The sequence below is a fragment of the Lichenostomus cassidix genome, chromosome 10, assembly GCF_008360975.1.
Source record: "Lichenostomus cassidix isolate B80296 chromosome 10, HeHo_3.0, whole genome shotgun sequence".
Taxonomy (NCBI): domain Eukaryota; kingdom Metazoa; phylum Chordata; class Aves; order Passeriformes; family Meliphagidae; genus Lichenostomus; species Lichenostomus cassidix.
In genome coordinates this window covers 11,770,494-11,793,225 of record NC_139491.1, presented here as the reverse complement: position 1 = coordinate 11,793,225, position 22,732 = coordinate 11,770,494, and the positions used below count along the sequence as shown (strand labels likewise).

Sequence of the window (22,732 nt, the reverse complement as noted above, 5' to 3'; positions counted from 1 at the left end):
TTGTCAGCATTCACTTTTTGCACCACACAGTTTCTTAGATGATTTTTCCTGCAAAAAATCTCAGATAAATCCAGATCTACTAGAAAATTGCTTCTAGAATATCTTCTGGAAGTTCCCAAGGTGAACCACAGCCCTTAAAAGTACTTGAAATGCCATCTCAACTCCCCCTGCATTCAGGAGGCCAGAATTCAGGTTGTTTTCCTGCTCAGAAGGATCACAGCTAATGTGATGTTTTCTTTCCAGATCCTTATTGCCATACCCCGGAACAAACTGGAAAATGCAGAGTATGTGTTTTGTGGGAGCTCCTTGTGTTGCAGCAGGATGCCAGTGAAAGCTGGGCACTGAAATGGTGTTGAGGGCTCAGGCTGTCAGTGTTTGGGTAAACCAAATGTGCAGATCACCTGGAGATGCAGCAGTTCAGCTTTCTGCCTTGTCAGGAGAGAACTGAGCTGTGGCCAGCTGTCCTCTCCAGTGCAGGATTTGTGGTCAGCGTGAAGGTGGTTGGTGGAAGTGCTCAGTTTAGCCACTGAAAAAAGCACCTTCTTAATTTAGGTGCTTTGTTTCATTTCCTCTCTTCTGAGGGGCTGGGGAAAGTGCTGAGCCAGCTTGTTGTGAGTGACATCAGTGTCCAAATTGTCACCAGACACAGCGAGAATGAGTCTGACATTGCATCTTGCACTTCTGTTCTTGCACGGAGAAATGCTGTGGGTTTTGCACTTCAGGGCCACTGCCTATGGACTTGTGTGTTGGGGTGCACGGGCTTGCCACCTGTGAAAATCACCTCTTTGTTCCTGAGGTAATGGTGAAAACATGAAACCAGGATGGGCCTCAACTTCCCATCAAATAAATGACACTCAGAGGAACAGGACACTGAAGTATCCATTGTATTTTTCATCCACTAAAGGCTGTCCAGGGAGGCTTTGGAAAACCCAGCGTTTTGAGATTTCCCCATTGGTCTGTCAAGCTATTTGTGTCAGAAACACCTCTATTCCATAAACGTGTGGAGAGAAGGGAGCTATAGCTGGGGCAGTCACTATCGGACAGCTCTGTCCTGTTAAACAAAAATGCTATATAAACAGGAAGGGTGGAAAAGGATATTGCTAGAGAAAGAGCAGCCTCTCCCTCTTGCACTCCTGCTGTGAGGAATGCAATAGGAAATTCCTGCTCCAGGATTAACAATCATACGGAAAAATAGTTTTAAAGGCATGTGTGTAAAGCTCTTGTGAAAAGTAAAGATCTCATTCCAGCTACTGCTCTAGCACATAAACAGACTCTATTTCCCCGCTTCAAAACAAAAGCCAAATACGGGGATGTAGAACTAAAGTTTGCCTTAGGAGGGACTCGAAGGGATCAGGCCAATTCTTGATAGTGATCTGAGAAATTGCAACAGGATTGATTCCAACCACCTATTTTTAGATTTTCTAATGGGGATGCAAAATGGAGACAGCTGTATCTCAAGACAGATGGAGTGAAGCCAAGCAGTCCAGTGCTGCCCGTTGGGCACCTTGAGCCGATCGTGGGACGAGAGGTGAGACTTGAGTCTGTGCCGGGCAATGCCGGGCACAGCGGGGTGTGCAGGGACAGTGCGGGCAGTGCCACGCTGTGCCCAGGCCACCATCAGAGCCTCACCTGCCAACAGCACTGGGCAGGACAAGCTGGGCACACCCCGTGCCTGCCCAGGCTTGGGGCGGTATGGATGGGAGCCTTGATGGGCTGTGGAGCAGCTGGGGCTGCTCGGAGCTGCGAGGGGTGCAGGGAGGTGTCCCGCCGGGGCAGCGCCGTGTGCTGTGCAATCAGCACCGCTTGGCCAGGTGGTTCTTAGCCGTTTTACTGTACACCAGCGGTGTGGAGGGCTTGACCTTTGCACCATGAAGGTCCTAATCCTATGCTTTGCCTATATGCTCATCAAAAAGCAAACGCCACTGCATTTGCTGGGTAAATACACTTAGCTCATGATCCTGGAAAGCCTACATCTCCTTTGACGCAAATAATACAGGTTCGGGCGGGCCCCTAATGTAACAAAAACAAAACTCAAAGGGAATTAAAACAAGTATTTGAGAGCCAGCATCCGATAACTGAGCGTCTCCCTGGGCTGCCCGGGGAGGCCCACAGCACTGCATCGCACATGGCTGTGCGGGGATGCGGGCGGACCCTTCCCGATGGGAACGTGCCCGCCCGGCCGGCTTGGCCCCGCCCCGGGGGAGGAGAGGCCGGGCCGGGCCGGGCTGGGCCGGGCCGGGCCGGGCTGAGGGGCCGCCCCGCCTCTTAGTCGGCGGCAGCTGCTGCTGCGGGGCCGCCGCCGTGGGCAGCCGCCATGCCGCGCTCGCTGAAGGAGGAGACGGCGCTGCTGCTGGAGGATTACTTCCAGCACCGCGGCGGCGGCGCCGCGCTGCCCCCCAGCCCCACGGCGGCCGTGCTGCGGCGAGCGGCGGCCGAGCTGGAGCGGCAGGAGCGGCCCTTCTTCCGCTCCTGCGCGCCGCTGGCGCGGGCCGAGCCGCGGGAGGCGGCCGCGCTGCTGGGGCGGGTGGCGGCGCAGCTGGAGGCCGACGGCGGCCTCAACTGGGGCCGGCTGCTGGCGCTCGTGGTGTTCGCCGGCACGCTGGCGGCCGCGCTGGCCGAGCAGGGCTGCAGCGACGGGCCGCGCTGCCTGGCCGACCACCTGGCCGCATACCTGGCCGAGGAGCGCGGCGAGTGGCTGGAGGCGCACGGCGGATGGGTGAGCGGGGACGGGGCGGCGGGGAGCGGCCTGGGGCGGGTGCCGGGACCCTCGACCCCTCCCCGGGTAGCGGGGCAGGGCAGCCCCTGGCTCCGTGCAGCGGCTCGTCCCGGGGGTATCGCCGGGGAAACGTGCCCGTGTCGCTGCCGGCGATGGGCGTGCGCGGCACCATCGCGGAGCGTGCCCGGGACTGCTGGCCATTGCCACATGTGGAGCGTGCCCGGGGCTGCTGGCCATCGCGACACGCGGAGCGTGCCCGGGGCTGCTGGCCATCGCGACACGCGGAGCGTGCCCGGGGCTGCTGGCCATCGCCACATGCGGAGCGTGCCCGGGGCTGCTGGCCATCGCCACATGCGGAGCGTGCCCGGGGCTGCTGGCCATCGCCACACGGGCGGAGCGTGCCCGGGGCTGCTGGCCAGTGCCACATGCGGAGCGTGCCCGGGGCTGCTGGCCATCGCGACATGCGGAGCGTGCCCGGGGCTGCTGGCCATCGCGACATGCGGAGCGTGCCCGGGGCTGCTGGCCATCGCCACACGGGTGGGTGCGCGCTGGGCCATTGGGGTGCCTGCCGGCTCCCAGTGCTGCGGCGTAGCCAGCTCCCTCGGGCTGCCCGCGCACGGCCCCGCTCGGATGCAGCCTCCCGAAATCGCAGGAGTGATGCTGCTGGGTGAGGGAGCGAGGTTTGCCTTCCCCTCGGGTCCACAGCCTGCGGATTTCGGCAAGCAGGCTGGCACAGGTCCTCTCCCAGGTGTGAGCACTAATCTATGCTGTTAACTACACCTGTGTAACCTAATTAAGGCACCTCACGCCAGACTTGCAGCTCTTGTTCCTGCCTGTCCCAAAGCTGGCCAGGTCCGTCTGGGGAAGGTGGGGGCTTTTTGCCCCTCAAGACGAACACTTAAAGGTACAGCTTTTAAGGCATCACTGCAGCCCTGCCTGCGTTTCTGAACAAAATGTCAGCTATCCCACAGAACTGCTCGTTTCCTATTTTCAGTCCTAGTGGAATACTTGATGTCAGTACAAATAAGCACTAAAAATAGAAAGGAGGGGAAGTAGCCACTGGTTGACTTTTCCAGAGACCAAAATGAACTTGGTTTTCCAGTGGTCACTGGTCCATCTGACCGCCCAGAGCAATGTGGTGGTTGGCTGCAGCATCCACTGTCACTTGGCAAAATCGGCAAAATCGTATTGCCTGTTCGCACAAATTAAAGTGTAAAGAACAAAGTTCCGGAAGAAATTAAGAGTATAACTTGTTTACATAGACATCTGCGGAGCAGAGTTCAAACACGACCATCTGGAGTTGTATTGCTGCCACTTCTGATTATCACAATGATCTGGGAGAGCAGCTGCCAGCTTTGCTCTGTCATAGGTCAGCTCTGAGCAGTGTCCACCCGGCCCTTCCAAGAGAGTGTGTAATCAGTCCCACATCCACCGAGATGGGACTGGCTTTGGGCTCTTGTCTTAAAAGTGGAAATTTCCATATCCTGTATTTTAGATGCTTTCTGAAACTTAAATGAGGAGGAACAATGCTGGCAGCTTCCATCAGAAACTTGCCTAAAAGGGCCAAAATAATGTAATGACACACTGAGCATCTCAATAGGAAGTTTCCAATTGTCTGTTGAGCAGAGTGTACAAACACTTGTAGCTACTCCTTTCAGTTGCCTTGTGCACAAGTTCTCACAAAATGTTTTTGCCTGTGCCCAAGGCCGTGGGCTTAGACTTTTGTGAATGAAATAGAGATTTCTGCAGCTGACAAATGCTGAGCTGGGAGGATGAAACGTTAAAGCAATCCAGTTAATTGCAAGCAAAGCACCTCACCGTTCTTTCTCTCGCTGTTGCAGGATGGCTTCTGTCGCTTCTTCGGCAGACACGGCTCGGAGGCAGCAGAGCAGAGCAGCACCATCGGCAATGCCATCATGGCAGCTGCGGCGGGGATTGGCATGGCAGGGTTGGCGTTTCTCCTGGTGCGGTAGGCCACGGACGGATCTTGCCATGGGAAAGTACTCTCGAAACTGACGATTTACCAGATTTCACTTTATTTTCTATAGAACAGACCCTCTAAGAAGTCTATATTTTTAAACTGGCTCAGAAAACTGCCTCACCAAATCCTTGGCTATAAACTGCTTCATTCGCTACCCAGTAACAGCACAAACAAATGCGTTCTAGAGCACTGTTGGTGCATGTTCAAAACCTGTTGTCTCCAAACATCCTCTGGACTTTGTTTTTGAAGGTGTAACCTAAACTTTAGCATGGTTCATGTACTGTAACTTTCGAGTGCTTGATGTTATGCTAGGAAAACATGGTGGGCTCGCTACTAAACCCTCTGTTCAAGACGTCTTATTTCTGTGGAGGCAAGTCTTGCAACCGGCGTTCATTAATACTGTAAAGTGGGCGAACATTGACTGTGATCTAACGTGCTTTATGGCTTCAAACGTGGTGCACAGCACTTGTAGTCAAAAGGCAATTCATTTGTTGATTTAGAGCAAGTGGTGCCTGTGATGCAAGAGACATTAGGGCTTAATGTAACATAAGGCTGATTTCATTACACTACAAGAAGGTAAGTATTGATACAGGACAGTAATGGCTGCAGTACTGGTTCCTACTGAAAGGAGAAGAATTTAAATATTAAACCTTAATTGGTATATTGAAATCCACTGAAGGCTGGAATTTCTCTGGATTTCCCTTACGAAGTGAGAATTTCCATATATCTTAATATATTTTTGAAGTATTTATCACTGTATAATACTTGTAGCCATGACATCTTTATTTTTGTTTAAAACTAAATGCTGGTTCTTGTCACTCTAGTGCGTATCAAGCGTTGTCTTGTTTGAGTAATATTTCACTCTGTTTTCAAAATGCTGTGTATTTCTTTCAATGGTTGTACAAATTGCCTTATGTTTCTGGTAGCTTTTTAATGATGTTCCTGGGTTACTCACAGCGTGTACAATTTTACTATGGTGACTTCAAAGGTGAATAAATGTTGAGTATTTTTATTTTAAAAAAACTTTCTGATTATTAGATCGGATGGGTGATGGTGCTCAGACAGTGAATGTTTTGGTGGTTAACCTGGATGCATCAGTTTGTATTCACTGTATTGGTGGTGCTTTGACCTGAAAGGAAGACTTGTGGAGCACCAGAGCAGTCTGATACCAGTCTTCGATGCAGTCCTGCAGTCCAAACTAGAGCTAACACAGCCTGAGGGGAAAATCCTGTCCAAAAGGTCCATCTTCACCACTGTGAAGCCAGGAAGCAACCTGGGTTTTGTAGGCCAAAGGTTTCCAAAGTTTACTGACATGTCTGGGTGCAGTCAGGCTCCTTGGAGAGCTGCTTCCACTTGTAGAGAGTGACAGAGCTCTTGTTTCGTCCCTGCCAAGACTTGCTGCTGCCTCTCTCTCTCACACATGGATGCTTTTTTTACTGAAACTGGAGTTTCTGATACATGTTATGATGACAGCTGTGCAATGGGTTGGTGAAGTTCAACCTTTTGGATTAGTCATACGGAGCAGCTGTAATCTTAGAGGGTGTAGGGCTTTACTCTTTTAAAAAAAATGGTATCATGCCTCTGTGTCCAAGCTGTGGGCTCTGATGCCTGTTAAATGCTGCAAGCCTGTTGTTCAGCCTCCTCCCTGGCTGCCTGTGGGCCCTGCCCTTTGAGAAGGTCCCCCTTGGTGGGAAGAGCACCCAGTGGGCAGCCAACTTCCTCTCGGGAAAGCTCAGCCTGGCAGCCAGGCCAGCATCACTGTGGCTGGCAGTGGCCACCCTGCTTCTCCTTCTGCTGGCCACCAGGCCCTGGGGCAGGCGTGCAGTGGCCGTGGCCTCGTGCTGGACAGAGCAGTGTTGTGCTGGCTGGCCACAGATGTGGGGAGAAGGACAAAAGGGGACATTCAGGGACGGTAAGTCCCGCAGAGGCAGGAAGGAGCTGGTGGTCCTCCCCCTCATGCTGCTGGCTCTGAATAAATGTCTGCTTGTTCTCCAACTTCCAGTTCTCTAAACTCCAGCTTGCCTCCTCTCAGCAAAAGGATTAAGAGTCCAAGGTGCAGAGCTGTGCTCAGTTCCTCTCTCAAGTTCCTACAGGGATGACTGCCTGTGGCAGCTGAATGCTCTGGGCATTGTATCCAGTCATCCAGGAGGCTGCAGTGCCCGAAACTTTGTCTACAGTGGGAGTGAGCTGATTGGTGCTGGGAAGTGAAAGTAGTTTCTAAAGTGTGGGATGCTTATGGGAATATGTGATGAAAAGCATGGGAAACGACAGGGCAAGAAATACGCTAAGCAGAGGTCAAATGTCTCTCCTGTGCCAAACAGAACAAAGATAAAATATCTGTATCTTGATTTTCAGTGTAATCTGATCTGGCAGGCCCCACAAAAACAATAGGAAAGAGGATATTATGCTGGCTTTTACAGTGTGCTCTGGAAAAGTGGGAAAAAAACCAAACCAACAAATCCAGCCTGGAAATGTCCTTTAACAAAGTCACATCAGCTTTTGATGTAAACTTGACCCTTTCCAAACTGCAGGTTGAAGAGCATCTGCCACTCTTTTTCTCAGCCTGGGAGAAGCTGGGGGTGGGTTTTCTAATAGCCAGGAAAGGTGCCAGGCTGAGTCAGGAGGCTGCAGTGCAGCTCTGCAGTGAGTGGCCATACTGCCTGGGCCAGGCTGCTCTGGTCTCTGCTGGGAGCCTGTGCTCAGTGCCCTGAGAGCAGGGGCACAGCCCAGGCTGCTGGAGCCCGGCACATGGGGCTAACTGCCTGTCCCAGCCAGAGCCATGCTCCCTGAGCTTCTCTCTGCTGACATGGGAATGTAGGATTAAAGAGCAGGACTCAAATCACTGAAGCCACATTGCTTTCAGGGCAGTTTAGACCAATGCATGTTTTCATGACTTCTGATTTTAAAAAAATTTTTCTGTTTCAGCCTGACGGTTTGTCTCAATGAAGTAATGTATTTTTCAATTGAAAACTGGTGCTCATCCGCTTTTCTGCCTCATAAAAGGGAAGCAAGATGCTGCTGTTCCTTCCTTTAAATGCAGAAGGGGAGTAGGTGGTGTTTCAGTACAAGGCTGTGTCTAATCCTGATGGCAGCTTTTGGTTCTCCAGCACTGTTGTACTCCCTGGGCACATGATGGATGCAGCAGGTTCATCCTATCTGAAGATTAGCCCATGGCAATTGCTGCAGGTCCTGCTGGAGCTCCAGCGTGCCTATGCCTGCAGAATCCTGGGTTGCTTCAAGGCACTGTGTGCTGGCAGGGTCTTGTATTTGAGGGAAAAGAGGAGTGAAGGTGCTGGCTGGGCTCTTCCATCGCCTGGTTGCTCATACCAGTTTTGTCTTTTGCTGTGCTGTGTCTGAAGCTCTTTGCAGGGCTGAGGGTGGGGAAGGTGATGTTCCCACTTTATAGTGATGCTCACAATGGTCTCACTGGAGCTGTCAGTGTTACCTGCTGGCTCTGCACCTGCTCCCTACCCAGTTCCCTTCTGAAGGGGCATCCATTCTAACCACAGGCCAAGGTTGCAGTGCTGTTGCAGCAGCCCAGCTACTCATTAAAGGAAAAAGCAATTTACTCATCAGGCTTCTTAAGAGCACTGAATTAGCCAGTGGGTTTCTTTTTGACTTGGAAAAAATGAGGCACTGTTTGAGCTCAAAAAATGTGAGTTGCAGAATGGTGTTACATGGCAGTTAGTGAACTGCTTTGCTGTGGTATGCAAAAAATCTGGTCTGGCATGTTGTGCTGGTGGAATTGGTGCTGGTGCTGTGTCCTTTTCTGCCCATGCACACTGACCTGCAGGGTGGTACCCAAGCCTGGTAGGACAGGAGAGCCCTGTAACAAATGACTTAGCAATTGGACAGCCAAAAAAACCCCCAGAGAATCACTGGAAAGAAAAAAGGTCAAGTGCATGGCGTTTATTCACATAATTCCACTTCTTGTGCTCATTCCGTTTAGACAATGAAAACAAACCTGGGTTTCACTTCTGTTTCTCTGGCTGCTTTCTGTACCAGACTCGAGCTGGGTTGTCCTTGCCAGGACAAAATGCTGTGTTGGGAGAGCAGGCACAGCTGGGAAATTACTTGCTTTCAGGTTTAAAAAGTGGCAGTGTAATTCCTTCTTAAATGCTGCCATTATTAGCAGCACTTTTAAATATTATCTTCAAACTGTTAACAATTATCCTGTCACTAACTGAAGTTTTCAAAGGAGAACAGTCAAAAATAAAAACATAAAATCCCGATTTACTTGAAGTCAAATGCAGGAAGTCTAAAAATCAACTCTGTGCTGAACTAACGAGAACACTTTGTTGGATTTTTTCTATGCCTGGGCTTGGTCTATTTGTTTAATTCAAATGAGATGTGGAAGAGAGGACCTGGTGTTCCCTGTCAGAGGACTCTTTTCAAACAGGCTGTGTGTTCCTGCTCAGCCTGTGGTAAGTTTCTAGCACTACAGCATGGAACTGGTACTTGCCCATTGGCAATCTCATGGTTTCTGGTTATTCACCCAAGCTGGTGTATGTTGCACATTTCTTTTAGTTAAGAATTAAACCTATTAAAATGACTGCTTTAACTGGGGCCATTCCAGCCATCAGGATGAGTGAATATGTGGTGGTCGGTAGTGAGAGATGGCAGGGCAGGGCATTGGAAAAGCCTGTGTGCAGGGAGCCACTGTAGGCACTGCAGAACGTTTGTGCTTTCTGGATTTAATCCCTTTAATGATTCTGACCTGTGGCTACAGTTCACTTGAGGGAGTTCTTGTGTGTGACCCAACCTGCTCTTTTGTTTGTCTCTGAACAACTCAGCACATGGTGAGTAACAGCAGGAGCCCCACACCCTGCTTACAGCATCTGGTACTGTCTTTTTTGTTATCAAATGTGGCTTATACCCTTAAGAGGGTGTGTGGGGAAGGGTGGCCTGGTTCAGTCTAAGCACAGGGGAGATGTCTGGGCTGCATTGCACCTCAGGGGGCCTGGACATGGCAGCTGGACCTCTGCTCTGGGCAGCCTGCTCTGCAGCCTGACACCAAAGCCAGCAGTTCTTGCTGGCACTTTTAATTTGCAATGCATAATAGTAAAAGGGCAAAACCACTTAGCTTCATCAAAGGCTGGGGAGAGAGCACTGTTTGTAGTGTCCTAGCTAATGGCTGGTTGGCTTCTTCCTTGTAGCTATTACTGTCTTCAGGAGAATCCCAGGCTGTTGTAATTAATTTTGAAATGTTAATTGTGAAACTTCATGATGAGCTCATGGGGAACTCCTAAAATACAGGCAGAGCCATGGTGAGGAGTTGGTGCAGGACAGACAGTGTTAACTCCTCTCTCTCTGGGAAGTGCCAGCAAAAGCTCACTCATCACCCAAGCTCCTGGCACACAGGCTGGACCCTCCTGCTCCTCTGGCTGGACATGGCTGCACTGTGCCCCCAGCAGCCTGGGGCTCTCCACCCTCTCCTTGGACAGAGGATGTGTCCCCAGAGGTCCCAGTAGCCTGCCTGCTGCAAGCCTGGCCCTGCAGGGATGCACCTGGCAGCATGGGCATGGCTGCTTCTTGGTGCCAAGCACAGACCTGTGAAGGAGTGGCCATACCAGGTGGGTGGTGGTTCAATGACTGTCTAATGATTATGATGCATGAGTGAGAACAAATTCCACCAGTGGTGTGTAAAACAACCTTGTAAAACGGTGGTGGCATGATCAGCGCAGCTGAGAGCTGATGGTGCTTGACAGGCAAGGCAAATGCTTGTTTCCTGATATCCAGCAGAGATTGAAATGTGGAACCTAATTACACAGGGAGCCTACAAGTGATGAGGTTCCCTGAGCATTTCGTACCCAAGCTGGATTGGTGGTGTTTCCAGGCAGGTGCCAGTGCTGCCAAGGAGGGGCTGGATTTCTGCCCAGGCTGGGCTGGATCCTCACACTGCCCCATGGGAAGTGGCACCACTGGGCTGTGACAGGCTGTGACAGTGCCCCTGTGACAGAGGTGTGGGGTTGTTGCACAGCCACTGCCTGCTGTGGAAGCCTTGAGCTGCAGTCAGCCAGTCAGTAAGTGGTGTCCATCCCAAAACTCCACAAAACCCTGTGAGCTTTCTGGCTCTGAATAGTCTGTAAAATGTGCAAGGCTTAAATATTTTCCTCTTTTTTTTTTTTTTTCCTTTTTTTTCCCCCAAACCCCAATGTGCCCTGAAGGACATATATCTGCAGTACCTGATTGGCAGTCCCAGCTTGAGTACCCCTCCTGCTGGGGCTGCTGCTCAGCACAGGTCACTCACAGCTGTGGCATGAAGAGCCCACCATCATTAAGTGTTCTCACTGCCAGTCCTGTAGGCAGCTCTCTGCCATAGCAGCGTGGCCCTTCTCCTGATCCAGAAAAAGAAAAAAAAAATTAATTACTCATAACCTCTTTTGAAAAATGTGCAAAGTAGCACAAATCTTGCCTGTGTTTTTAAAGAAAAGAAAAATCCTCTGGGGTCTTGTGTATTGCCCTTGGTGATGTTCAGAGCAGAACACCTGCCACTCTGAAACCTTTCCAGGTTTTCTGGTCACTTTTTCCAAGTGAAGGCCTTTCTCCATGGGAGGAAAAGGTTAAGCGTGGGAGTGAGCAGGGCAAAAGATTATGTGAAACAGAAATCCCGGTGCTGTTTGTTCTACCATCTGCTCCATGCTTGATCCAGGCTGTGGGTGGTTTCCCAGAGTGCCCCTGCACGGCTGGCAAAGGGCTTTGAACTGCCCAAGCTGGCAGCACTGAGCCGGGTGACAGCCACATCCCCGTTCTCCCAGGGAGCTGCCCTTGGGCAGGGTGAAGCTGGGTGCTGTGGCACTGTTTGAGCTCAAAAATGAGCTCACCAACAGCCCACTCCAGCAGCAATCCAGAAAACCCAGACTCGAGTGCCTTTGGCACAAACTCAGCGAGTGCCAGGGGTGCCAGGGTTGGCACATCTGTGCTGTGCCTGCAGGGAGCACCGAGGTGGGACAGCCACAGCTGCCCTGGGACTGCTGGTGGCTCCATCATTGCAGCAAGGCACCAGAGGTGCAGGATGCTCCCAGGTGAGCAGGGCAGCTCATGCCCATGCCCCGTACTGCCACCATCTCCATGAAGCAGAGGCAGGGCAGGCTGAGCCCTGCACGGCTCTGCCATCCTGCCAGCTGCAGGATGTGCTGAATTGTGGGAGGATGGAGGTGTTTGTCCCTGCTTCAGGGACAGCTGGCGAAAGAAAGGTGAAATCATCTTGCCTCTTACTGCTGGAGCCTTTTTCTGCTCTGCCTCCTCCCCCAGCCCCCTTTCCCTGCTCTCCCCTGGTCCCCAGCCCTGCAGTGCCCGGGGCTGGGGGTTGTGCATTCCCTGTTCCACATCCCCCTCTGCCCCCCACCCATCCTCCCCACACTGTGCTCACTTGGGAATGTGACCTTGCTCTCTAGATTATTTACAGACAAAATATTGCTGCAAGCCTGGGGAAGGGTTTTCTGTGTTGTTTTTGCTTTTTTTTTAAAGTGACTGGATTCCACAAAAGCTGAATTATTCCAAGGGCGTGGGGGGCCTGGTGGGAACGCTTCGCTCTGTTTGGGAACAGGCTGCCTGCAGCCATCTTCCCTGGCCAGCACAGGGATGCTAGAGGCTCTTAGTTTCCCCAGCTATACGGAACAATCTGTCTCTGGTTTTCTTGGAAAAACCCACCCCCTGCTCGGGGAAGGCTGCCAGGACGGGACATGAGCATTAACAGGGCTGTGGCACACATGCAACCGGGACCTGGGCTGCTTCCCAAGGTGTGTGTGAGCAGGCGCGGAGAGCTGCCTGCGGGTCAGTGCAGATTCAGGAGTGCTTTAGGTGGCTCCCCTCCCCACACCCCTGGAGCTCTCCACTTCCCCTCACTCGGGAGCTCCTGGGTCTCCTGCTGCGCTTGCAACACAGACTTGGTTTGCTGAGGACCTCAGACAGCGCTGTCACATCCGATCGGAAGCTGTGGTGGGCTGATTTCTCCTTTTTTTTTGCTTTTACTGGCAGGACCAGCAGCTGCCCTTTTCCCACTGCTGACAGTTCTGTCTAGCTGAACTTCTGACAGGATCATGGTGGTGGTTTCCCACTGAGCAGAGCCCTCGTGCCTTTGACCTTGCAGGGCTGTGGCTGTGTCCCCTTCGCGTGGCTGCTGGAGGCCACAGAGCTGTGCATTGTAGGCAGTAATGGGAGTGTTAGGTTCCAGCAGCCTTGGGTGTTTGGGATGGGGCTGACACTGGTGAGATCCATGGCTGGCACTGGTTTCCTTACAAGGTCAACACAAGCCTTCAGGTGCCTGCAGCCTAGGAGTTGTCCTGAGTAAGGCTGTGTGCTCAGCTTTTATTGGGGAGTGAGCAGTCAACAAAGCTAAACTTGATCACAGACAGTGAGTGCCTGTTTTGCTGTGGGAACAGTTCTTATGCCAAATCCCTCGGTCTGGCTCGGCATGCACCGTGGCTTGATCTCTCTGGAGAATGAGCTGGGGCTGCTGAAGGTCTGGCAGGAGCTAGCTCTCCTCCCCACTGAAACTGGGGCTGCTGCCGGGAAGTTGCTCAGCAAGTGTGGCCACAGGGCTTGACCATGAAGCAGGCATTTACAAAGCCATTCCCTCCCTGCTGTGGCATTAGTGCCAGTCCTCTGAAGAGGCTCCAGCTTTCCCAGCTTGTGGAGGTGATGGTCTCACCCAGGCACTTGCAGTTGGGTGCCAGAAAGATGCTGAGCAGGGAGAGGATGCTGAGGGAATGGAGATGATGCCCCTCTCAGGCAGGACCTTGATCAACCAAGTGTGGTTTGGAAGACCAGTTTGCAGCAGACTCCTCTAGCTGGTGGAGTGATGGGGAGTGCTCTGGTCTGTGTGCTGGTTTGGGGGCTACTGAGCTATGGAGCACTCAGGGCAAATCATAAATACAAACAAGGGCAAAAATCAACGGACTTTGTTCAACAGAATTCTGGTTTCCCTTGTTGAGAAGCCATGGGGAAGGCTGGGACAGGGAGACAAGTGGTTTATTATTTCAGTCAAACCCTTGACTTGGCTGCAGTCAGCACATTCAGCAGTGGGGTGGAAACTCACCAGGTGAGAGGCAAAAGTACCTGCAGAGATGAAGTGCAGAGGCAGCAGCTAAAGGGCACCACAGGGCTGTGCCTGTAGGGACTGCTCCTTATCAGCACACCTGCTGACAGCATTGCGAAAGCAGCCCCTTGCCACCTGTGCCTTTGGGGAGCTGGGGATTTTTCTGATGGAGCTGTAGTTTGCAGGGATGTCTGGGTTATCCTTCTTTACCACCTGGGAAGCAGGAGGGAAGGGAGAACTAGGTGTCTGCTCGTGCTGCCATGAGAATGGGTCCCAGTGCACCTTGCTCTGGACCTGCTCTGCATTCATCTGTGTGTGGATAATGCTGCTCCTCTCTAACAGGGTCTCTGGCACTTTGCTTCCAGCCCAGAATTAATGACCCAACAGGCCTGAAGAACCAAGGGTGACCAGCCCCATGCCATGCAGGGTGCAGAGCAGCCCCAGCGGGTTCCACCTCAGGAAGGGGTCCAGTGAGGATGCAGCTGAGTAGCTCTCCGTAGTGTCAGGCTAGCAGTGTCCCAGTTCCCTCAGGGTAAGCTTTCATGGGTGCTCATGCCCCCTTCAAATAGCAAATTTGGTATCCTGAGCTAAGCATCTTCTCTCCCCGGGTATCCCAAACAGTTAACAATCCCAGCAGCAATGGATGGGTGGTGAGGAGACTGATTGCCTCCTGCAAGGTACATAAAGTCTCGCCCTTGTGCAGAAACACAACACTTGTTCAGCCAGGTAAATAACTGGTTTAAAATCCCCTCTCGAAGCAGCTGACCCTACACGTGTTTATCCAAGTGACTGGAGCTGTGCCAGCCTCTCTGGTAAGTGACCTTTCCCGAATTTTTCTTTTCAAGTTGACATTTAAGAAGGGGGGGAAAAGTCACAGCAACAAACAGTGTTTTAACAGTGATAAAGCTTTACCCGTCAACAAAGCCAGGAAAGCCACACTGGAGCATGAGCTGGTGGCTCTGCCATCCCTGCTGGAGTCCATACAGACAGCCCTAGCTCGTGTTTCCTGAGCTGCTTGGGTCTGCATGAACCAGCATCTGCAGTATCCATGGGCTGCTCCTGCTGCCTGGGCTGGGCTGGATGGTTCTGCAGCTCCTGGGAAAGGCTCCTGGGTGCAATTAAATCTAAGGCAGCTGCTGGCAGCTGGAGGCACTCAAAAGTATTAGTTCATTACTGCAATTCAAATGAGGAAGAGTTTTAAATCTCTGAGAAGAATCTGGGTTTGGCAGGCAGTGGAGTGCTCAGCTTATTGGGAAAACGCCTTGGACAATCTTGGTAAATGCTCTACTGTGTGTTCAGGGAAGTAAAATTTACCCCTAATTTTCATGTTCCTTGGTTCTCAGCATCAGCACTGCCATGACTCACTCTTGCTCCTGACAGTGCTCTCACATGGAGGTATTAAACTCTGAAGTCTCTGTGCTTTGGAGGAGGTTTACCTCTTAGGCCACATGCCCAGTACATGAGCTCCTCTTCCAGACTGGAAGTCCCAAGGGCTTCACAGAAGGCTGCTCAGCACATTTGGGTTCCCCAAATCCTGCTCCCATTCTCCCATCTCCACTGCGCTCTGCTGGATCTCCTGCATGTCCCTGCCTTCTCCATCTGCAAAGCACCCACAGCCCTCCTGGCCTGCCCTTGCAGGCCTTTCCCAGGCTTTTGGCTTAGCTGCAGATGGTGACAAGGACTGAGAGCACCAATTGTTGCTGGAATCTCCCTGCAATCCACCCTTCCAGGTCCTCTCACAGAGTGCTGCTAGAAATGGGCCAGCCTGGGGCTGTGCCTGCACAGTTCTGCCTTGAGAAGAGAAACTGAAACAAGGACTTTCCAGTTGGTTGTGTTTCCCATAGCAGGAGGGGCAGGAGATTCTTGAAAGCAGTGGCAGCAGGGATCCCCTGAACCTGGGTGCTTTCCTGGCCATTTTCCAAAGGCCTGATGGGGGTGGCTGCAGAAAGGCAGGAGGCAAGGAGGGGACAGGGGCAGTGCTGCAGTTGGACAGGGACATGCTGCTGGCTCAGGGTGACACGGGGCAGCCCCATGGCAGAGCCCGGTGGGCTGACAGCAGCCTCTGCTTTCAGAAAGCCACTGTTGTGTGACAAGTGTCGGTTGAGAAACGCCTAAGTGCCTCTGTCGAGACAGGCCTGACGGATACACTTGGCTTGGTGGCTGTGCCGGTCCTTGGATTTAATCTGTTTGTGCAAGAGAAAAAAACAACAACAAAAAAGCCCAGATAAGTGCAAGAGCAAAGATGCTTTTAGTGAACTGATAGGCAAGCCTTGCCTTTGCTGACCCTGTCCCTGTGCAGGCCCTGTTCTGCAGGCAGGGCATCACAGCCCCCAGGCTGGCAGCAGCAGGGCCAGCAGCTCAGAGTCCCCTGTTAGGAGTGTCCATCTGCCACAGCTCTCCCCACTCTGTGCTGTCCCTAGGAGGGCTCTTGCCTTGAACATTAACACGAGGCAGATGATCTTCTTTGCTGGGCTGTCACTGAGTGATGCTTGTCCCTCTGTGGCTGCTTGGCAGTGATGGCAATTTTGGGACGTCATGCACTAAGTTAGCTTTAATCAGCTGTGGCAAGAGTGCCTCATTTTGCTTCTGCTCACAGGCAGCCCTGGTGCTGGCTTGCTGCAGGGTCAGTACGTGAGCCCTGGAGCGGGACAGCCTGTATCCGGAGCCTTCCTTCCTCTGTGATAACGTCAGTGCTGGAAGCAGGCAGCTATTTTGGTCCCAGGAATGCCAGTGGATGATTTCACTTTTGTTTCGTACCCGATAACCTTTCCCATCACAATGAGAGACGACGTCCGTGCTCCCTGTGCTTCCGTGAGCGAGGGAAAAGCCATTCAAGCGCCTCTGCAGGGGAAAAGAAAGAGCCAGGTTAAAAATAGCTTCTGATTGTCCATGGAGCCTGGGCAAAGGAAGGGCAAAAGCCTTTCCTTGTCCCACTGTCCGGTCCCATACACTGGGACCAGCTTTTCTGGCTGAGCCGGGGCACGAGGACAGCGACCGTGGGAATATCTGGTGTGCTGGCTCCTTGTGTCAGCCTCATGGGGATGGGAAGCTCTGTGAGAGACTTTCTTCACCACGCAGAGTTGTCCCAATGTGTGGCTCCAGGAGAGCTACAGCCACCCCCTTTGCTCATCACCTGCCTGCCTCTGCCCTTCCTGCCCTTCTCCTAGTCCTTTCCCTGCTGGGTTTTGTGGCTGGATGCTCGGTCAGGAGCTTGGCGAGACAAACCTACCCCGAGCCCCAGGCGAGATAAATCTGGTCAAACCCAAATTGCTAAAGCTCAGCTCCAATTCTTATTTCCTGTGGGGAAGGAGCTGGCTAAAGTAACTTGTTTTTTTTTAAGCTTTCAGCCTTTGACTTCCCACGAACTGCTGACCCATCATGTGACAGGGGCCGTGGTGGGATCAAGGCTGCGCGATTTGGGATCGCCACTGATCACCCTGGTGCTGGTGTGGGGAAGAGCCCCCAGCTCCCCACCAGCTCCCATGGGTGCCAAGGCATGGGCAGCACCCGGGCTCAGCCTCTGGTAGTGGGCAAACCCCAGTGTGCTGTAAGAGGGAGGGCAGTGAGCTTATGCAGCTCCAGACCCCATCCCTTAGGGAGAGATGCTTTCCTGCTCCCCTAGAGCAACTGCTTCCTGCCCATCCCAGCCTTCACAGGCCATTTTGCAGACTATCAGCTCATGGGGTGGCTACCTGGGCTCCTGTTTGACCAGTCCCTTTGCCCAGTGGGAGGTTTTTGCTAAGTCCCCCAGCACATGACTTGCAGGATGGCTCCAGACTGCTCTTGCTCTTCCTGAGCTGGAGCCTGTTTACAAAACAGTGTCTGAAGGCTGCTATTTATCCTCATGTACACGTTGCATTCAGAGTTGCTAAATAGGCAAAGCCAAAATGAAAGTCATCTGGGTTTTCTTTAATTAGAATAAAACCCTGATGAATCACGAGGTTCTGTACCTCAAGGATGCACCAGGAATTGACTTTGGCTGCAGACAGCAAGGTACAGCAGTCAGCAGAGCCGGCTCACTGCCTTGACATCTGCTGGAAAGACTTGTTTTTCCCTCCCCAGTCACATGCTAGCTTGTGATCTGATCATGAGATACAAAGGATAACCTTCCAATATTTACTCTTCTCATCTGCAATTTCCAAAGGCAGGGAAAAAGAGCAAAAAGCAGCATAAGGGAGGAACAAACAAACCCCCTTAGCTCATCTGGTTAGTGTTGCTCTAGGTGCTGTGTTTGCTGCTGGGGCAGGGCAGGAACCTGGCTGCAGCACCACGGGCTGTGCTTTTGCCTTTTGTGGCCATAATGGAGGTGTCAGTGTGGGCAGAGCAATCACTGCTCATGTGTTCAGCCATGTGGGCATCATCCCCTCCAGTGCCACCAAACCTGGGTGCCAGCAGAGATGGGCAGGGGCTGCCTGTCCCAGGGTGACCTGCACTGCCAGGGGCAGGGGAACCTTGTCCTCCCCCATGGCTGCCCAGCACTGGCCCTGTGCCATCCTTCAGCATTCAACATGCACATTTTATTATAAATGTCAAAGTAACATTTTTTATAACAATATCCTAATGTAGTCAGCCATGCAGGTGGAGTGACTCTTATGTGCTCTAGTCCAAAGGTTTACAGCAAGCCCAGCTGCAAGATTAAACTAGAATCACCCTTGAATAAAATCCCCTATATAATCTTCGGGGAATTTTTGCTAGTGCAGCTTGGGTGTGTTTACTTCTGTGAGTTGATGTCTATCAAGCACCAAAAACCCCCAGAAACCCATCCTGGTGCTGCCACAGGGGCTGTTGGGACATGAACATTCAGACTGCTGAAGGCTTTGCGGGATCTCTGGCTGCAGGGAGAGCAGGACAAAGCAGAGGGGCAGGGCTGTTTGCTTGCTGAGCCAGAGAGGTGTGTGCCATTGAGCACCAAATCTGCCATAGGCTGCATATGTGCAGCAAACCTGAATGGCCTGTACGGTGGGATTGCTCTGGGAATGGCAGGCTGGGAGGGAGGCAGAGGGGCACAGTGAGAAGATACCCCATCCGGCAGGGAGGGTGTGAGGGGAGAGTGCCTGCTGGGTGCCTTTGATGCAGAGAAGGGTGGTTTGGTTGTGCCAGGCAGGTAGATTCCAACGTTGTAGGGAGCTGAATGGTGGATGAATCCCACCCTGCAAGGCCCAGCTGGCCCCTGTGCCTTTGCCAGGACCACAGCATTCATGAGAGAGGCTTTGGGTAGGTGGGACCTGATATGGTCCCTGCATGCAAAGCTGGGAAAATGCGAACAGGAGGTGATTTTAAATTAAAACCCAAACAATCTCTGATTAAGGGCTGTCTCCAGTAGGCATGGTTATTTCTGATTTCAGGCTTTGGGAAACCTTGAAACTGTTTAGGTCCAAGTTGTATGTCTCTGACTATTACACAAGCTTCGCATTGCAGTGTCCTAACCCACCCTCCCACCTCCATACTTAGTGCAAAGGCATGGGTTTTTTCTGAAAAATAAACCACTTTCTTTCCTTGGGCAAATATTTCTGTGGCCTCGACTGCAGTATTAGCCAGAGGTAATTAGGAGGCCTGTGATGAGCTGATGAGGGGTTTGGTGTGGACTCATCAGTGGGCCATGGGGGACAGCAGCATATCTGACTCTGGCACATGGCATTTGGAAAGCGTTTGGGTTTTGTGGACCTGGCTGACCTGTCACTGTGCCCCAGAGGCATCTCTGAGCACTGTGGTTTCCCGGTTCATTGGCCTTTTGCCTGCCTCTGTGAAAATTAGAGCAGGCCTGACCCAGAAAGCTGGATGCAGAAGTGATCAATAGTGATGGTAATTGGCCAGCAGCACTGCCCGGCTCTTGGTGCCTTAGTCCCAAGAGAAATAAATGCATTCAGAAAATGGTGGTTTGGCTGCTGTGGCTGCCTTAACAGCTGGAGGAAGCTTCAGCCTGTGGTCCAAGGCTTGTGGAAGGCTGAGTTTACCATGTCCCATCCCTGGTGAATGACTTTGGTCCTTCTGGTCCCCTTTCCCAGTGACAGTGTTTCTGCAGCAGGTGTGGCTGTGTGAGGTGTTTGTTCTGCAGCAGCAGAGTGCCACAGGCTCAGGTGAAGGCTGGCAGCAGGGCAGGTGCCATGGCAGGGAGACACAGCAGCTCTGGGTGTGGTCCCACCAGAGCGAGCGCCTGCAGAAGGAGATGCATCTGCTCATCCCTGAAAGCACTGTAGACACTTGCTCCTGGACAAGAAAGCAGTCCCTGTTTGTAAGGAAATAAACAAATCCTAAAGAACATCCTTTTGGAGCAGTCGCCTCCTGCCTGCTGTGTCCCTAGAGGACAACAAGGGCTTTGTAACTGCTCAGGGCTCTCGGGAACCAAAACAAGGGCGGTATGAGCTCAGCGGCTGTAAATCAGCAGGCTCCACCGGCTCCAGTGCTGCGCAAATTTAGTGCCGATTGCTTTGATCTCAAATGCTTTTATTTCATACCCTCTGCAGCGATAGACACAAGGTCATGCTAATGGCTGATACATGAAAAACTTATGTGGCCTTTATTGATTTGTGAGTGATTAATGAGTTAAAGGGAAGGACAGTGATTCATGCACATGAACAGTGCCTGGGAATGAGCAGTGCTGCCCAGGGTGGCCTTCTAATTCCAGAATTGAGCCTGTGTCCAGCTGCTTAGAGGTACCAGCATCATTCTCACAGATGTCCTTGCACTGGCAAACACCTGTTTGTACGCCGTGAGCTCTTGTGCCTGTGCCTCAGCTCTGTTTGCCTTGCTTTCGCTGCCCCTTTGGACAAAAATAGCCAAACCTAAACTCTCACTGTAGCCTTGTTGACAAAGCCTCTTGAAGCTTTGCTGCTGCTATCCCAGGTGGCCCAAGGGGAGGCCTGGGAGAGGTAAAGCACCGTGCCTTGCCCAGCCTCCCATCAGGCAGCAGAGTACCCAAAGGAGGGAGGCATAGCCCAGCTGTGGCCCTTTGGTTCCCAGCATGTGGGCACAGTGAGGGAGATTCAAAGCTGGCTGCTGTGATTAGGCTTGCAGACAATGCTTTTTGAGTTGCTCTTCCACCCCCTCAAGCATGTGCAACTTCCCCAAGGCTGCTGAGCTCTGGCAGGAGGGTGGACACCCTCCTTCCACAGCCTCCATCCCAATGCACCCTGTGGATGTAGCCACAACCCCCAGTTTGTTCTGTGCCACACACTCAGCTGGAAACTGATGCAAGGGGAAGTCATCCTCGTTTTGAAGGGGGAGATCAGGCCCAGTTTGAAGGAGCTGGGCAGTGATTATGCAACCTTCTTATTTGGTATTTGAAGAAACTTCCCCCTCCTAGTTGTCCCAGCTTTGTGACCATGACTTAAGCCATCATATTGCTACCAGAGTTTGTTCTGCTGGGCTCACTGCTTTTACATGGGCTGTCTTGCTGAGTGGCTCCAAGACCTCCTGCATCTCTGAGGGCCTGAGGACTCACCACATTTAGGGATTCATTTGTTGCTGGCACTGCTGCTTATGTTCTTCTCTCTTGCAGTTTCCTGATGTCTGTTCCTGTGTCCATTGAACTGTCCTCCAGCTCCCCAGCCTGACCTCCAGAGCTCTACTCCAGCCTCCTGTGCCATGGTAGAGTGAGGTCCCAGCAGGTTTGGGCACACTGCCCTAAGGGAAGGGCACAGGAAAACGTTCCCAGTGGCACAGGCAGGTGAAATGCCCACCCTGCAAGTAGCTGTGGTGCAATGTCCACACTCCTGCCTTTGCTTTGCCCACCATTAGCACAGATGCAGACCAACTCCACACACCCAGCACGAGCTCCATGTGTCCCCATTCCCATTCAGGAGTGGCAGCAGGCTGTTGACTCCCTCCAAGGGAAATTTAGGCAACACAGGGTGTTGGACCCAGTGGCGTCCTGCTGACCATGGCACAGCAGGAGAGGGCAGGGAGCATCATGGGGAGGCACACAGAAAAACACTGTGTGCTCCCAAGTTAGCTACCGGGCCAGGTTGGTTTTCCTGTTTACTCCCTAAGTGGAAAATAGAAAGGGAGTGAAAAACCTCATCCCCTTGGCTATATAAAGGTCTTGTTGTGTGGGCACAGCAATTTTACCTTCTTTTCATTTTTTGTCTTGGTGTCACCAGGTGTGTGGCATGAGCTGTAGTGTCAGTAAAGCAAATGAAAGGGATACTGGGAATAGCAGCTCCTCTGCAGGAGACATTTCCTCTCAGGCAGAGAACTCACCTCATTCAGTGATCTGCTGGTGAGTGACTGTATTGGTGCTCTGCAAAGCACAAGGGTCACAGAGGGTCAGGCAGGGTTTGTGCTGGTTGTGCTGGGGACACACAGAGCCCCAGGTACACCTGGCACTCCCAGCTGATGGCTGCTCACAGCTCACAAAAAGGGCAAAACGTGAAGAAACCACATTATCCCTACAGTGGGTAGGTTGCCCTGAAAAGGTTGGCTGGTGGGCTTGGCCAGCAGGAGCAAGAGGTTGGAGCAGATAAGACACTGCCACACCAGGAAACTGTTTCGGGCTTACAGTGTCAGGAGGAGTTATAGGGATCTTAAACCCTGTGATCCCAGAGATGTTGCTAAACCTTGTTTGCTTTGGATTGTTTGTCCAAAGAGATGAACTCTTTCTTCCCTTTGTAATTGCCCATAATCTTATCTGAAGCCTCTGAAGTGTCCTAGAGACTTCTCAAGAAGATAACATGGAGATAACTACCAAACAAAAAAGTCCAAGAGCAGTTATTTCTGATATCTGTCTGGGGAATAGCACCAGTTTCTTGCCCAGCTTTGGTCATCCTTATTTGCCATAAAGAGAAGAAAAGGACTCCCAGAGCTGCCCAAGTCTTGCTTAGGCAGTGGTTGACCTTTCTTGCCACCTTGCTCCTCTGGGATAACTGAAGCTGTTTTGAGGAGTAAAGTCTCAAAGCTGCTTTAGCTAATTGCTAGAAAAATTTACTGCATGAGAGCTGCAGCCCACGGCTCATCTACCCAGCTGCCTAGGCCAGTGGGGTTTGACTGTGTCTCACCA

General features: G+C 52.1%; 2 protein-coding genes across 3 annotated transcripts in view; both read left to right on the top strand.

Moving 5' to 3' along the window:
* The first annotated feature begins 2,230 nt into the window (after positions 1-2,230).
* On the top strand, positions 2,231-5,720 carry BCL2L10 (BCL2 like 10). The gene is made up of 2 exons (XM_085070649.1): positions 2,231-2,716; positions 4,558-5,720. The coding sequence occupies exons 1-2, from the start codon at positions 2,315-2,317 to the stop codon at positions 4,687-4,689; spliced, it is 534 nt and encodes a 177-aa protein (XP_084926775.1). The 5' UTR covers positions 2,231-2,314; the 3' UTR covers positions 4,690-5,720.
* Positions 5,721-12,467: 6,747 nt separating this feature from the next.
* The window catches only part of LOC146432745 (E3 ubiquitin-protein ligase RNF113A-like), a 21,832-nt gene continuing 11,567 nt past the window's right edge, over positions 12,468-22,732 (top strand). The window contains exons 1-2 of one of the 2 annotated variants that reach the window (XM_085070647.1): positions 12,468-12,638; positions 14,496-14,549. The gene's annotated coding sequence lies outside the window, so the exon portion shown is untranslated. Of the gene's footprint in view, positions 12,639-14,377; positions 14,550-22,732 lie in introns of those variants that run through there. The other variant, XM_085070648.1, reaches the window with a different exon arrangement.

What these genes read in the sequence shown, in the direction of transcription:
- BCL2L10 (XM_085070649.1), top strand. Translation starts at nt 2,315, where the DNA reads ATGCCGCGCTCGCTGAAGGAGGAGACGGCGCTGCTGCTGGAGGATTAC. An exon ending in TGGAGGCGCACGGCGGATGG is followed by an intron (nt 2,717 to 4,557) that starts GTGAGCGGGGAC and finishes TCGCTGTTGCAG; the next exon opens with GATGGCTTCTGTCGCTTCTT.